Source organism: Lissotriton vulgaris, chromosome 9, assembly GCF_964263255.1.
Source record: "Lissotriton vulgaris chromosome 9, aLisVul1.2, whole genome shotgun sequence".
NCBI lineage: Eukaryota > Metazoa > Chordata > Amphibia > Caudata > Salamandridae > Lissotriton > Lissotriton vulgaris.
The window spans coordinates 933,543,339-933,560,353 of NC_141697.1; the positions used below are offsets into that span (position 1 = coordinate 933,543,339).

The window sequence follows — 17,015 nt, forward strand, 5'->3', positions numbered from 1 at the left end:
GCGTGTGAATCGGGCCTTTGGGCGGTTTTTTACTCTGCTCTGAGTGGGGTTTCGGCATCGATGAGCCGCTGCTAGTTTTCGGCGCCGTGTGCTTAGGTGTCGGAGCAGCAGTCGGCGTGGTTGAGGAAGATTGCCTCTTCTTCGGTGTCGGTATAGGATCAGCACCGGGAATAGGCTGACTCGAGCCCGAGCCAGTAGGCTTCATTGCCGGGCCCGAAGGCGGGGCGTGGGAAGCAGTCTCTCGATGTGCACCCGGGCCCGAAGGTGAGGGTGTGACCGAAGCCTTTTTTGAGGGTGTCGAGGAAGGGTTGGGGTGGACGGTCTTACTTACGACCCGTTTAGCTGGAGTGATGTCATCGACATCTGAGTCTTCGGCATCAGAGGAGCTGGCACTTTCTTCGGCGTGCTGGGGTTCTGGCACGTCGATGCCCTCTTCAAAGATGTCGTCGGGGATCGAAGCTGACGAGCGAGCTATTGTTCTTCAAGCTAGTCGGTCCAGAATCGTCTTCTTGGAGCGGAAAGAGGCACAAGCGGAACAGTCTTTGGCCTCGTGCTCCGGTGAGAGGCAAAGGTTGCACACCTCATGAGGATCAGTGTGGGGAAAGTTCGACCCACATTGAGGACACTTCAGAATGGCGTCCTTTCCATGAGCCAGAGAGTAAGGCATAGGTAGGCCCGAAAGCCTTCGTCGACGACCGGAATCGAAGACTTCGAAGTGGTGAAGAATCGCGTCGATGTGGAGCGCGATCGAAACAATACCGTCCAAATGGGTGAGGATTACGTGCCGAAGGAAATTCGGTTCCAAATCGGAGCGCAGGAAACACATCCGAGCCCAATGGCGGAAAAAAACAATCTGAACATGGAGCCAATGCCCATGCGCAATGTGGTCCAAAGGAGGAGTCACCTATTTCGTGACTTCACTGCAAACATCTCGGCCCAACACTAGGTGGCGATCTATGCACAGTGTGTAATCTGCAGCTCATATACCTCGAACACATAGTTACACATCAAAGCATGGAAAAAAGGGAACTGAAGTTAGCACACCAATAAGGACTTCTCCCATGACATCACATCGGTTCATGTGCAGAGCCGTGGCAATATAACGTCCTTGTCTACGCGGGAGAGCTGAAAAGAAAGTTTCAGTGGAATGCTGGTGCATTGGAATATTCAAAGGGTGAGGAATCCACAGGTGGGTTTATCCATCAGAAAAAAGTTGTTAAAAACACCTCTCTAGGTATCAAATGGCCTTAGAATTGTAATGAATGTAATGAGGTGGGTGGATAATTTCACAGCTTATCTATGGATCTACCCAGTATTAACATTAGACTCAGGATGGTTGATTTTCTGAGATGTAGAAATGTAGGACGTTTGCAAGTAACCAGGTTTAACTTCACAGTTTGGTGTTGCTTGATTGAATGAAAAAATAATTTACAATTACAAAGTCATTCAAATAAACAACACAACAAGGATAAGGTTGGTAGGATAGGCAGAATTGTTGTGTTAGAGAAGGACCGGGCACCATATCCAGTTTACAGTTATAGAAAGAGTGTCAGTGGTTTGTAGTAAGCTCTACAGTTAGTAGCTAGGCGAAGTTTTACTATCACTGCACAGCACGAAAGGTAAAACGTAAAGATCTATGTTACTGAATGGCCAAGCCTTACCATCACTGCAGAACATATAGTGTGAAGAAAGCTTTACAATTAGTGCATGGTCAAGTTCTGCCACCACTGCACAGCACAGCAAGGCCTTCCTGGAGCATAGTATTTGACTGACTTAACCTTACCCTCACTGCAGATCAAAAGGGAAGGACAGTTGGTACTGTTATCTGTGAGTGACCATGCTTTACCATCACTGTTGAGCGTGGGGGAGTTCTTGATTTTGTATTCATCCCAGTATGATCTTAAAGCTGTGATGAGCCGATGCAAGAAGCACACCATGTATTCGGGAGGACAGAGGACTGTCGGGTTCTAGGGGAAAAGTAGAGCCAGTGTTAGAAGAAGCACAAAGCATAACAAAAACAAAAAATAGATACAGGACTGATGCAGAGTTTGCTTATCTCCTGTACAGAAAAGCTGTGCATAACAGAATGCATTTGCTTCCAAGGTGATACCACAGTTCACAAAGAAGAGGTTACAGAATTTGCTTTAAGAGTGCGCCTGAAGAATCAGATGAGGACAAAAGAATACTTAACAAGGCATTTTGTGCGAATAGAGAACAGTGCAAGGTAACAACATGTGAATGGGTGGTCGGTTCAGAAAATGTAATACAAGGGAGAGATAAAGAGTCACAGTATTTCCCCAGATTATTTTCATGTGAATTTAGCCAAGAGGATTGATTAGACTTCCTTTTTGAAGTATGCAGTGGATGAGATAAGTCTTGTTTCTGGAGGGAGGGCATTCCAGATCCTGGGTGCCATCCCTGAGAAGGAGCGTTTAGATGTTTTTTTCTCGTGGAATCTTTGTGGTTTCAAAAGGAGAGTTTCTGCGCTTCTTGTGGCTCTTGAGCCTCCTAAAATTGTCAATTTCTGAGCAATGTAACTGGGCCAATTGTGGTGTAAGGCCTTATGAGTAATGGACACGATTTTCCGGTGTATTCTGGCTTCGTATGGTAGCCAATTCAGAGATTTTAAGTCAGGAGAAATGTGTGAGCGTTTTTTTGATCCAGTGATGAGTCTCGCTGCCGCATTAATAGAGGCTCTTAAGGGTGCGGTTGTTGAAAGGGGGAGGCCGCAGAGGGCGTCACTTCCATACTCAATCCGAGGGATAACTAACGCTTGGACTGCAGTCCTAAAGTCGCTAGCTGGGAGGAAGGGTTTCAGCTTCCTCAATGTATTGATTTGGAAATTTGCTCCCTTCGTTGCATTGCTGATATGTTGTTGCATATTGAGGTTGCAGTCGAGGGTTATACCTAAAGATTTTGCTCAGTCTACAATGATAGGTTGAATGCAGTGAGGTGTTTAGGCCAATCCTGAGCGATGGGGATTTTGGAGGGAGGTGCTATTAGGAGGAATTCTGTTTTTAAAGCATTAAGTTTGAGATGGTTCTCTGCCAGCCATGTCTGTGTGTCCTTAAGTGTTGAGTTGAGACGTTTGATGTCTTCAGGGGAATGCAGTTTAAGGTAGAGTTGGGTATCATCCGCTTACATGTGAAATTGCACATTAGAAGTTTGAAGCAGTGCCGTGAGGGGTTCCATGACTAGATTGAACAGAGTTGGGGATAGGGAGGATCCTTGCGGGACACCTAGTGTTACTGGAACGGGTGTGGACATAGTGTTGTTAATCTTGAATTTCTGAGTCCGTTTATGTAGGTAGAAGGTGAACCATTTCAGTACTGTCCCTGAAAGACCCATTCTGATATTCAACAGCTCGAGTAAGTTCTCATGTTCGAAAGCTGATGAAAGGTCTAGTAGAATGAGGAGGCAGGTACCATTTTGATCAAGAATTTGAAGGGCGTTATCAATTATGTGTGTCATAGCTGATTCTGTGCTGTGGCCTGCGCGGAAGCCTGATTGGTGTCGGTTGAGGAGGTCAAAATGCTCGATGTGTTTTGTCGGTTGGAGGTGAACACATTTTTCTAGCATACACTCGCAAAAACTGTCTTAGGTCCATTCAGGCTTGTTTGTATCACCTTTGCTCAAGCCCGGGTAGCTGTGGGTTCGAGCAGCAAGGCCTTACAAAGGAACTTAGTGTAAAGCATTTAACAGTACCAAACAAAGAAATAAAGTCACACAACACAAAAGAAATTGGACACCATTTTATAAACAGAGTATATTTTTAAGAATTGTTAGAGACCTTGATAATCAATATTCACCGGAGGGTTTCAGAGATACAGATTTCTGACAATATAAAGACTTTTAAATGCAACTGCAAACAAGCATTTTTTATCAACAAAAGTTAGTAAACTTTTAAAAAGTTTGACAGAGTTAGTTTGGCAACTCCAGCCCGGCTTGTGAAACCAAATCTGACAGGATGGAGGTCTAGGGGGCCAGAGAGGATACTGTGCACAGTTACCTGGTCACCAGAGTGCTTTTATGTATAATTGTAAACTTTACAGAAAAATCCACCTAGACTGTAATGGAGTGGTCCTGATGCTGAGGCAAAAACATGCTCCAGTTGGGGAGCAGTGGACAGGGGTGCCTTTGTGGTGTGTCCTAATGCCACGTGTGGTGTGGGGAGACTTGGCCACAGAGTTTGGGGTCCCACAAAATCCTCTTGGATGCAGCAGCTGGCCAGTCGATGCTGGTTTATTGGTCTCCTTGCATTGCAGTTAGGGTAAAATCCTCTGGCAGGGGATAGTGTCCCTCCAGGGTAACAAATCCAGACTCTGACAGTATTCCCGGGTTCAGCAGACTTGGATCGATCTATTTGTGTGCCAGGAATCTGGTAGCAGCAAAACGTCCGTGGGGGTTACCAACTTGCTTGGTTGGGCTTCTTCAGCTCTTCTGTCTGTGGAGCTGTGCCCAGGGGATCAGCCAACTGATCCATTGAGTCACTGCTTAGATCTGGGGCCAGGAATCACCGAGCTCGGAGCCACAGACAAAGTCCAAACTTGATTAGCCTAAAGTGCAGCAGGTGCAGTCCTTCCAACAGTTTAGACTATCTTCATGCAGCTTCAAGTGCAGCAGGGCAGTTCTTCTTCGGTACCTTCTTCAAATCCAAGATGATCTGAGAGACAGGGTATCAGGGGTGCCATATTTATCCATATTTATCCAAGGAAAGTGCCATGCGGTCACTAGACAATGGCCTACTTGGTCCCCTCCTTTCTAGTGATGTGTTTCCTGCAGTGTGTGGCATCTGGCTATCCCAAAGTGCACTATTCTAGCCACTCTGGAAATGTTGGGACCCCTCTTCGGTGGTAAGGAACTTTGTAGGCCACAATGGAGGTGTGGCTACCTAAGGGCTACACGCCCATGGAAAAATCGGTTTAGGGACGGAGTTTCCTTCTCTGTCCCTGTTCTCTGTCCCGGTCTCCAACTTATCTACATGAACAGAAGGTAGACTAATTGGGAGTTATGTCACTAGCAGCCGTTCAAAGGCGTCTTCCCATTTGAAGCTCGCCTTTTGGGCCAATACCATGAATGGCCTTCCTGGAAGAGGCGGTCATAAATCACTTTGTGGCAACTGCCCATGTTCCTAATCCGGGGTGTCATTCACACATCTACTCAGATAGGTAGAATGTTTGTGTATTAGTTACATAGTCCCATCCAGAAGTTAGCCATGCTGGGGTGCCAGCCGGTAACCCTGTGTTAACTGAAGCGGCTGCTAACTTTTCCTTAGTAAAATGACAATTTTGAAGTGCTGCTGTTAAGATATATAAAAGTATGTCTTACTTAACAAATTAAAGCTCTCTGCCATAGGGCTTGTAGGAAAGTCAAATCTGCTTTCATGGTTACACCCACTTTCTGCTGGTGTTATACTGTTTTCGGATTAGTCTGACTGGGATCCCGATTATTAAGACCCCAGTCCCAGTGTTATCTCTCTAAATGTGACTATGGTAAGTACTTTGGTACCTTCCTAATTGGCTACTGGTGTACCATAGTATATGGTCCGTGTTTTCACGCTGATCGTGTGGGCGTGTGAGGAAAGCGCAAGGAAGACGACGGCTGCTCTTGGCTCGGCAGCTCCGGATTCCTAGCTCCCAGCTCGCTGCCAGCGCGCAACCTCTACCCAAGTGGGGGCACGTTATCGACAGGCAGGAGCAAGGCAGGAGCAAGGCAAGGCAGGAGCGCAGGAGCAAGGCAAGGCAGGAGCGCTGCAGGAGTTCGGCTGAGGGGCCGCACATCAGCACTTATACAGTAGCACCATACAGCCCCAAACAGTGCACGGATCCTATTTCATCCCACGTAGGACGCAGCAACACGCCCAAAACAACAGCGGCAGCAGCGCATGTGGGCTCAGATCTGCCTGAGGGCCGTCTGGGCCGTTTTGGGAGACCACCGCAGCAGCAATCAAGCTTGGAAGTAGGGAAGTGGTAAGTGGCAAGTTGCAGCGAGTGTGAACGGCCTATTAAGACCAGGTGCGGCCAGTGACTGCTGTCGCCCTTCTTTCCCTGCTCGTCCCTTTCCCCAAACTTTCTCTTTAGCCACTCACTGACTACCTTGTCCTGAATCCTGTTGATGGGCGCTGCGGAGAACAGGAGTTCCTTTGGCTTGCTGAGACCGGGGCTTTTGCTGGGACGCCACAAGCGCTGCACTCGAGTTCCCAGAGTGCAGCTGGACGCTGATTGCCGTCTCACCGCTGCGGGACTGCGAGGCTTGGAAACAGCTGTAGCCTCTTCCCGCAGCGACCCCGCCCCCTTGATTGCTGAGGGCTATAAGACCAATTCAGGGCTCTCCGCGAAGCGGAACGCGTGGGGGACGAAGCCCGGACTAAGGGCGGACAGGCCGTGACTGGACTGGGCACGTTATACTGCCCCTGTGGAATACGATTTGCCCGGCTGCAGTAAGACTATTTGTTCTTGAATATATTTTCATCTTGGTTTCACTTGTAGAGTAATTCCTGTGCTCTTTTATATTACTAAACGCTATTATACGAGTACATTTTAGCATTTCTACTAACACAACTGAGGATGCCAAAAAAGATTCCAGTTGCTGGGGGAAATACTATGGACAATTACATGGTACATGTAGTATCAAAGATCAACAATGAAAGGAGACAATCATTAGGTTTAAGCCAATCCCCTAATCTTTCCCCCCTGAGCCCACCTCCAAATTCACCGTGGGTAGACATACCATCGCAGGATGTGGGAAATGAAATCCCAGATACAGACATACATGATAGTGGGACACCAAATCAGAGCGTTCTCATAGAATCTGACCATGACCTAGCCCAGGATAATGACACCGAATCCCAGGCAGACGATACAGAACAAGATCTCCTTGTGCAGGAGGGTGCACAGGTAAATATCGAAGATGTAGACCCCCCTGTTCATGCCCCAGTTACACGGGCGTTTAGAAAGTGCAGAAAACCACAAATGCACCAGGGTGGATCTCATTCTGGGAGGCAGAGGGCTGTGTCGCCACCGAAAATTAAGGATACAAATAGGGGGAAAGGAGATGATGCTGTGAAGCAAAATGTGGATGAAGAGTTCCTATCCACGATAGCTGACATGATTGACTTTAAATTTAAAGCACTCATTAAACCAGTAGTGGCTAAACTAGATAAGCTGTCTGCTGATGTAAAGAAATTAGGCACGGATCAGAAAAAGATAGTGGAAGAGGTGACAAATATATCAACTATAGTCACAAACGTAGCTGCTTCTACAAAAGAGCTAATCGCGTTAGGAACGGAGAGAGTCATAAATAATATACATGCCAACCCCACTGAACAGACCCCAGTAACAGCGCTTAATCAATCACTGATAAGAGAGGTTCAGCCCCCAAACCCTCCAGTATCGACCATACTAGGTACAGAAGAAGATACATCGCATTTCATAGAAGATGCATCACCCCTAGTGCTGGTACTGGCAAATGTCCCCCCCCCATTAGCAACAGGTCAATTAGAATCCCCCACAGCACTGACAAGTAAGGCCCTGCACTGGCTGTCTGGTAATATGCAGTTGGCCCCCTGGGGGAAACAACAGCTAGCAGGAGACATTAAATCAGCCAGAAGGGTATCCTGGATAGGGCAAAATCCCCCAAAAATTAAAGGTGACTATAGTTTTAAACCTTACAAACTCCGCTGTATTACCAAATATTCTATCAAACATTCTCCCGCCGCAGCGTAGGAGAGGTACCATCGTTCCACTCACCTTAGAATTTTTTGGTAAAAAACAGCGTAGTATGACATACCCCAAGCTAACTTATACCCACACTAGGCCAGTATGGCCAGGAACAACAAATGGCTGGGGCCACGGTGCCCTAACTAACAACTGGGGGTATAATTTAGACAGATGGGATTGTCCACAACAGATACACCAACAAGAACATCAATACCCTAGCCATTTTAACAACCGGTTTAATATCCCCATTTCTAACAGGTTTGACGTCTTCTATGAACAGGGAGGGTTGGAAGGGGTGAATGACTACTTGATACATCACTTAACCCTGCCCATAATGTTTGTTCGCAACGAGATGCAGGACTAGTAAAAGATGTCCAAGTACCTGTATTGCAAGGTCCTAATGTGGTGATGATGGGTTCTTTGGCCCAGAAAAACGGATCAATAAGTTTATATAATGTAACAAATCCTGCCCCTATCCTAGTTCCTACTAGATATAATTCTGCAGAAGCACGGGCAAGCTGTAGTATAGGTCTAATGCCCCCTATCCCAGGCGAACACGAAAATGTTGATATAACACAATGTCCACCACAAATATGTAATGAAAGTCTAATATCTTGGAACATAGCCGGGCTCCATGACAAATTCAGTGATAATGGTTGGCTATCTTTTGTTAAGGAACATGCGGTAATATGTCTCCAAGAAACATGGTTGGTGGAAAAAAATGTACACATTGAGGGTTATCAAAGCTTTTTTATTCCAGCAGTTCCCTCAGCTAGTGGTAGAGCAAAAGGGGGTTTTGCAATTTATGTTAATTTGACTCTTATATGCCATAAAATCGAATATTACTCTGGTAATAGAAATATCCAGGCTTTAGAGCTAAAGAGGGGCAAAACAAAGCTTATACTGACTAACTTTTATAATGCAGTGAACCGGTCCGGCGAGTGTAACATACAGCCTTTAGGTGAATTCTTAAGGGAAAATGTCGGATCTTTACCTCGCCAAAAAATAATAGCAGGTGATTTTAACACACATTCATGTGGGAATCCTGGTGAGACTACTGTTGGCCAACTGGGTTGTAACAGCCTGGAAGGATTTCATTTTGATCATTCGCGGCGTGGAACAGAACTAAATGCGCTAATGAATGAAAATAACCTTATTACAGCAATGTCCACAGTTTCGGATCGAACTCTCTTCCCTATTCCCACATTTGAAGGCCATGCAACAGGTTCATATATAGACCATATTTTATTATCGGCAGACCTTGTTAACGTTGTTCAGGACTACTGCATTCAATTGAGCATTTACAGCGACCATAACCCTAAATGCATTAAAATGGGTGGGAAAACATTTGAAAAACGAAATCCACGTGTGGATCGTGGCTCCACTAAATGTATAAACGGAAAGTGTCGCTTAAAATGGTCAATGGTGGATTGTGAAAACTTGTACACCTCTATTAATAATATGTGTAGCCCTGAATTTTCAGTATGTATATGTCCGGTATCAGCACCACAACAAATTTTAGCATCTTTTAACGAGGTTGCCAAAAAAGTAGAGTCACTGTTAACGGTACCAGTCAAAGGGAAAGTAAACCTAAATAATAACCCAAAGTGGTTTGATAAAGATTGTTCCAAGGCTAGTCGTGAGCTCAAGAAAGCACTAAAAATAAAACCTAGAGATCCGATGCTTATTAAGGATATGCGGTCCAGGTATAAGAAGTCCCTCGCAAACCGCAAGAGAGTGATAAAAAAAGGCATTTGGGAGACCTTGCTAGATCCTGAAACACTGAAAAACAGCTCGAAGTTTTGGGACATCATAAACAAACCTTTATTTGATCAATCTTGTAATTCCACTGTGGGTACTAATATCCCAGAGGAAGAATGGGTCAACCATTTTAGTTCTATTTTTAAAAACAATGAGTCGCAGGCAGAACACATTCTAGTTGATTTTAAAGAAAATTTGTTGCTCTTCTCAATTGATGAGGTTGTAAAGGGAATCGAAGGGCTGACAAACAAGGCCCCAGGACCGGATGGTCTCCCACCAGATCTTTTTAAATCCCGTATAACACTTTGGGCACCAGTTCTCACAGCCGTACTTAACGCGGCTGTGACTTGCGGATGTCCAAAGTCATGGGGGGTATCAACCTTAGTGCCCGTGTTCAAAAAAGGCGACCGTAATAGCCCCCTCTGCTATAGGCCAATATCGTTAATTAATTCTGTTGCCAAAGTAGTGGGGGGGATAATTTTAAATAGACTGGTCACATGGTCAGAGGAAAATAATATAATATCCCCAATCCAATATGGATTTAGGCCTGGTCACTCTACGATTTCCCAATGCTTAAATTTATATCTAATCATAGGGAAGTATACCAAGGCCCGACAAGGAACAATTCACATGGCGTTCATGGATCTTTCCTCGGCTTTCGATTGTGTGAGCCGTGGGAAGCTCTGGGACGCCATGGCGAAAATGGGTGTGGATCAGAATTTAATTAACCTGCTAGAAGATATGCATTCTGATACGAAAGCAAATGTTAGATACACACAAGATCTAAATGTGACAAAAGATTTTGGAGTGTACCGGGGAGTTCGCCAAGGATGCATTTTGGCCCTGTTCCTTTTTAATTTATAGATAAATGAATTGGATGAGCACCTTTTAAGTACTAATACAGATTATCCGTACATTGACCGTAAGGGACTGCCGGTTCTGCTTTATGCGGATGACGCAGTCCTTTTATCTAGAACCGCCAATGGTCTTCAAACCTTACTAGATTCCTTCTTCATCTTTATGAAATCCAGAGACCTAAGCATAAATAACTCTAAATCCTTCATAATGAAGGTAGGCAAGGGTAATAAAAAGCCAAATCGCCTAAATGTTAATGGAGTACAAATCCCTGTAACAAATACATTCTCCTACCTTGGAGTCCTGTTCGACCGTCAACTGAACTGGGGACCCGTAATACAAAAAAAGAAGGGAGAGGTAATCAGGGCTAATGCGGCTATATTTGATTTCTCAAGAAAAATGGGATATAGTCCAGTTGCTGCATTACTCCAACTTTACCAGGCCAAGAGTGTTACTAAGGCATGCTACGGTAGTGAGATATGGGGATACGTCCCTCTGGGAGCCCTAGAGATAGTTGAAAACAACTTTTTAAAGCAGCTACTAAGGGTGCCCAGGGGAACGGCAAATTTTTCTGTGCATGAAGAATTGGGTATTCCTTTTTTATGCGATAAAATGGCAGTAAATCCCCTAATATGTTGGTTAAATTGCTGGCTATATGATAATATACCACTTACACAGCTTATACTGAGAGAAGCACTTACTTGGGAAAATAGGCTGAAGGTTCCTTGGATAAAGTATCCGAGCAATTGTTTTACAGATTTTGGCCGACCTGAACTTTTTTTATTCCCTGAATCTATTACCAAACTAGATGTCATCACGGTTAAGAAGGCTTTTATTTCTTCCAGATACCAAGATAGGGAGACATGTGAATTAAGAAAAGACAGTGTACGGAATCATGTATTAATAAAAACTACCCTGCTCATGGAACCGTACCTAACATGGCCAATGTCTAGTTATGATCGCTTTTTATTGACAAGGTTCAGGTTCAATCTATTTCACTTACTTTTGGCTGTACCCAAAGGATCTCATCGTGGACAAGTGTTGCCGGCTTGCGGCTGCGACGATAAGTCTCCGCAAGACCTGGCACACTTCTTTTTTTTCTGTCCCTTTTACGATATACCGAGGAAGTTATACTTAAAACCTTGCCTAAAAAAAATGCACTTTTCTCAATTTAGACCAGCACTTTATTGCCTTCAGCTGCTAAGAAGTGATTGTACCCTGTAAGTATGTAGTTTTTTAAAACAGGCAATGACATTTAGAAATAGTATGGAAGATAATAGTATTGTTAATTGAAATGATATTTTTTTAAGATCTTTGAATGTTCTTATCTATTAACTTGAATGTCTAATGTGCCTGCAACTTTTGTGAGTATTTTTGTCTTGTTAAAGTCACTTTTTTAACTGGCTCTTTTTTTAATGATAAAATGCGTTAATATATGTAAAATGTAAAATGCTTTTATGGTTGTCAATAGAAACAACCGAATAAAGTTTCTTGACTTGACTTGACTACTAAGGTACCCAGGGGATATGTACACCAGGGGTCTCCCATAGACTGCAGCATGTATTATGCCACCCATGAGAGACCACTCAAACTGTGACTAGAGGCCTGCCATTGCAGCTTTTGTAAGCTGGTGCTAGCACCACTCACCACAGATACAAGTTTCCTTATATCAGAGTTCACCGCCCTTAAAACCTATAAGTCACTCATAAAACAGGCCTTTCACTCCTGAAGGAACGGTTTTAAGTGTGAAGGTTCCCGGCATGAGTGGTACACCCCCTAAAAACCCCGGAGTCGATTCTCCAGGCTTTGTAAGTGCGGTCGATTCAGAAAAGGGGGGGGTGGGGTGGTGATGAACAGAGTGTCTGAATTAAGCAGACCACTCTTACCCAGTCCAAAGATCAGGGCTTGATCCATCACCGTTATTTATCTCACTGCACCATCCCAGCTCAGAACCTGGCTATATGCAAATCAGTCCGTCCCTGGCCCAGTGCATCATGGGAACAGGGCAGACTAAACTACCAAGCCAATTCTTCACCAGAAAGGAGACAAGCTACCGGGGACCGGTTTCTGGCATTTCAGCCGTCTTCGGCCCGGCTTGCTTGAATCCTGATGGTGCAGTGAGAAAGGGACTCATGTCTGAGTATACCCTGCTCATTGCACCATCAGGATTCAAGCAAGCCGGGCCGGATGTACCATGTTACTCCGCATACTTTTACTCCGCATACCGTTACAACGCGACTTTTAAAACGCATACCATTACAACGCATAGCGCTTTGGGGTGCTGGATAGTGGTAAGTATAATTTACTATTCTAACTCCAGTCCCCGTGGACCCTAGGGAAGGTGTTGGATAGTAAATTATACTTATTCCCTATCCTAGAGCGCCCCCCAGCGCAATGCGTTGTAATGGTATGCGGAGTAAAAGTCGCGTTGTAATGGTAGTGCGGAGTAAAAGATGCGTTGTAACGGGTGTATACCAGCCGGGCCGAAGATGGCTGAAATGCCAGAAACCGGTCCCCGGAAGCTTGTTTCCTTCCCAGTATAAGAATTGGTTCTGTTTAATTCAGATACTCTGTCCATCACCACCCCCTTTTCTGAATCGTTTTGTCCACCATATTCGTGGAAGGGTATACTCAGATGTGAGTCCTTTGCTCATTGCACCATCAGGATTCAAGCAAGTCGGGCCGAAGATGGCTGAAATGCCAGAAACCGGTCCCCAGAAGCTTGTTTCCTTCCCAGTATAAGAATTGGCTTGGTAGTTTGGTCTGCCCTGTTCCCATGATGCACTGGGCCAGGGACAGACTAATTTGCATATAGCCAGGTTCTGAGCTGGGATGGTGCAGTGAGCTAAAAAACGGTGATGGATCAAGCCCTGATCTGTTGACTGGGTATGAGTGTTCTGTTTAATTCAGATACTCTGTCCATCACCACCCCCTTTTCTGAATCGTTTTGTCCACCATATTCGTGGAAGGGTATACTCAGATGTGAGTCCCTTGCTCATTGCACCATCAGGATTCAAGCAAGCTGGGCCGAAGATGGCTGAGATGGCTGAAATGCCAGAAACCGGTCCCCGGAAGCTTGTTTCCTTCCCAGTATAAGAATTGGCTTGGTAGTTTGGTCTGCCCTGTTCCCATGATGCACTAGGCCAGGGACAGACTAATTTGCATATAGCCAGGTTCTGAGCTGGGATGGTGCAGTGAGCTAAAAAACGGTGATGGATCAAGCCCTGATCTGTTGACTGGGTATGAGTGTTCTGTTTAATTCAGATACTCTGTCCATCACCACCCCCTTTTCTGAATTGTTTTGTCCACCATATTCGTGGAAGGGTATACTCAGATGTGAGTCCCTTGCTCATTGCACCATCAGGATTCAAGCAAGCCGGGCCGAAGATGGCTGAAATGCCAGAAACCGGTCCCCGGAAGCTTGTTTCCTTCCCAGTATAAGAATTGGCCTGGTAGTTTGGTCTGCCCTGTTCCCATGATGCACTGGGCCAGGGACAGACTAATTTGCATATAGCCAGGTTCTGAGCTGGGATGGTGCAGTGAGCTAAAAAACGGTGATGGATCAAGCCCTGATCTGTTGACTGGGTATGAGTGTTCTGTTTAATTCAGATACTCTGTCCATCACCACCCCCTTTTCTGAATCGTTTTGTCCACCATATTCGTGGAAGGGTATACTCAGATGTGAGTCCTTTGCTCATTGCACCATCAGGATTCAAGCAAGCCGGGCCGAAGATGGCTGAAATGCCAGAAACCGGTCCCCAGAAGCTTGTTTCCTTCCCAGTATAAGAATTGGCTTGGTAGTTTGGTCTGCCCTGTTCCCATGATGCACTGGGCCAGGGACAGACTAATTTACATATAGCCAGATTCTGAGCTGGGATGGTGCAGTGAGCTAAAAAACGCTGATGGATCAAGCCCTGACCTGTTGACTGGGTATGAGTGTTCTGTTTAATTCAGATACTCTGTCCATCACCACCCCCTTTTCTGAATCGTTTTGTCCACCATATTCGTGGAAGGGTATACTCAGATGTGAGTCCCTTGCTCATTGCACCATCAGGATTCAAGCAAGCCGGGCCGAAGATGGCTGAAATGCCAGAAACCGGTCCCCGGAAGCTTGTTTCCTTCCCAGTATAAGAATTGGCTTGGTAGTTTGGTCTGCCCTGTTCCCATGATGCACTGGGCCAGGGACAGACTAATTTGCATATAGCCAGGTTCTGAGCTGGGATGGTGCAGTGAGCTAAAAAACGGTGATGGATCAAGCCCTGATCTGTTGACTGGGTATGAGTGTTCTGTTTAATTCAGATACTCTGTCCATCACCACCCCCTTTTCTGAATCGTTTTGTCCACCATATTCGTGGAAGGGTATACTCAGATGTGAGTCCCTTGCTCATTGCACCATCAGGATTCAAGCAAGCCGGGCCGAAGATGGCTGAAATGCCAGAAACCGGTCCCCGGAAGCTTGTTTCCTTCCCAGTATAAGAATTGGCTTGGTAGTTTGGTCTGCCCTGTTCCCATGATGCACTGGGCCAGGGACAGACTAATTTGCATATAGCAAGGTTCTGAGCTGGGATGGTGCAGTGAGCTAAAAAACGGTGATGGATCAAGCCCTGATCTGTTGACTGGGTATGAGTGTTCTGTTTAATTCAGATACTAGGTCCATCACCACCCCCTTTTCTGAATCGTTTTGTCCACCATATTCGTGGAAGGGTATATTCAGATGTGAGTCCCTTGCTCATTGCACCATCAGGATTCAAGCAAGCCGGGCCAAAGATGGCTGAAATGCCAGAAACCGGTCCCCGGAAGCTTGTTTCCTTCCCAGTATAAGAATTGGCTTGGTAGTTTGGTCTGCCCTGTTCCCATGATGCACTGTGCCAGGGACAGACTAATTTGCATATAGCCAGGTTCTGAGCTGGGATGGTGCAGTGAGCTAAAAAACGGTGATGGATCAAGCCCTGATCTGTTGACTAGGTATGAGTGTTCTGTTTAATTCAGATACTCTGTCCATCACCACCCCCTTTTCTGAATTGTAAGTGCGGTCAGCCATTCAATACATATAGTGGACATCAAGTTAATTACAACATATCTAACTATATATTGGCTGCACCGAAACCAGTTGTGTTTGTTATCAAACATGTTGGAATCCTACTCAAACACTGATTCCAGTGTTGGGTGTAGGATCCCATGTACTGGGGTGGGGGGCTCCCCTGTATTCCCTGAACCAGCTTTTCAGGGTGTAACAGCAAGGTAGTGCTGCTGCTGACCACAGAAACAATACTGCCCTCCTGCTGCTGAACTCGAGCAGGGGAAGATAGAACAATAGGTTTCCTGTCGCAGGGAGGTGTAACCACCTCCGAGACAGGACTTAGTGTATTGGCTGGGATGGGGGCTCTTGTCAGCGCCACCAGACTGCTTTTAAGGGCACATCTGGTGCCGTCCTTCATACTCCAGTTGGAACCAGTTCAGAGAGCCGTTGGCTCCCGCTCTGGCATGAAACTGGAAAAAAGGCCATAGGAGTATCCTCTGCGCTGTCCAGCCCCTCCTCTGAGAGGGATCCCTTAATCATTCGAACCCTTTCCCTAGGGTACTTAAGAGCTTACCTGTGGGTGGCTCTTCAGATTCGTCATGGGACGAGGGTCGTCGTCACTTCTACTTCCACCGTCTGGGCACTTTAGACTTTGTTGGACTTAGCTTGGGAACTGAGACTGTATCAAGTTAGACTCCTGTTGCTCCGGGTCTTGTTGTTCTGCCAGTCTTCCGTGTCATCTGTGGCTGTGCTTCATCCAAGTTCTTCTCGAGGCCTTTGGGCATCAAAGACACACGAAGGAATCTCCCTTGGAGTGAAGGAGTCACTCCCTTGCATCTGCAGGCACCGCTACAAAAATGACTGGTCTGCTGCTCTTGACATCCCACGGACTACAAAAGGCTCAACAACACAGGTGGTGGTTCTGTAACTCCCTCGAGGCATGCACTGCTTCTCAGCAAGTTTGAGGCCAGTATCCCTCGTTGGAACAGCACCCCTGTGCACCCAGTTGACTTGCAGTTACAAGGCTAGTTGACTCTGTCCACTAGAGATCTTCAAGCACAAGAAGCCCCAGCATCTCTTCCTGCCAAGATCTTTGTCCTCACTGCATCCTGTGCACTGTGGGCTTGGTGAGCTGCTCGAGGTCCTCTTGCAACTCGTGTGCCTTTGGCCTGTGGGTCATCTTTCTGATCTTTTCGGGCTTCAGTGGCCTCCTCTGCTTGCTCGGGCCCTGCTCTGAATCTCCTGCCAGGCCCTTGGACCTTGCTGGTACCAACGTTGCACCTTTTTCGGCTTCCACGTCTGTTGCTGCTGCCAAGGCTTGTTGGTGCTCCTGCCGGACACCGACCCCCTGGTTCTCAACTACCAAAGGGGGACAGCTCGAGAATGGCTCATGGTCTTTCACAGCGTCGCCTGGTCTTCACAGCTGCAGTGACAAGGTCACCGTCAACTCACCTGCATCTTCCGCCATGGGTGGTCATTGGTCTTCCGTGCCTCCTGGTCATTTCTGAGTGGCATAAACTCTTTCCCCTCTGCTTGCAGGTACTCCTCTTCAAGAATCCACTGTTGGATTCAAACAGACTCTTTCACCTTCTTTGCCAGCTGCATCTTTTCTGAAGTCCTCCATTGTGGTCTACAGCAGTTTCCAAAGTCACTTCGCACCT

At 46.1% G+C, this 17,015-nt stretch overlaps 1 protein-coding gene across 1 annotated transcript in view; it reads right to left on the minus strand.

The window, feature by feature from the left end:
* Positions 1-17,015, minus strand: part of RNF123 (ring finger protein 123) — a 2,099,603-nt gene that overhangs the window by 1,351,691 nt on the left and 730,897 nt on the right. Inside the window, exon 20 of the mRNA XM_086938772.1 lies at positions 1,784-1,967. Coding sequence (XP_086794898.1) covers positions 1,784-1,967 — 184 coding nt within the window. The remainder of the gene's footprint in view (positions 1-1,783; positions 1,968-17,015) is intronic.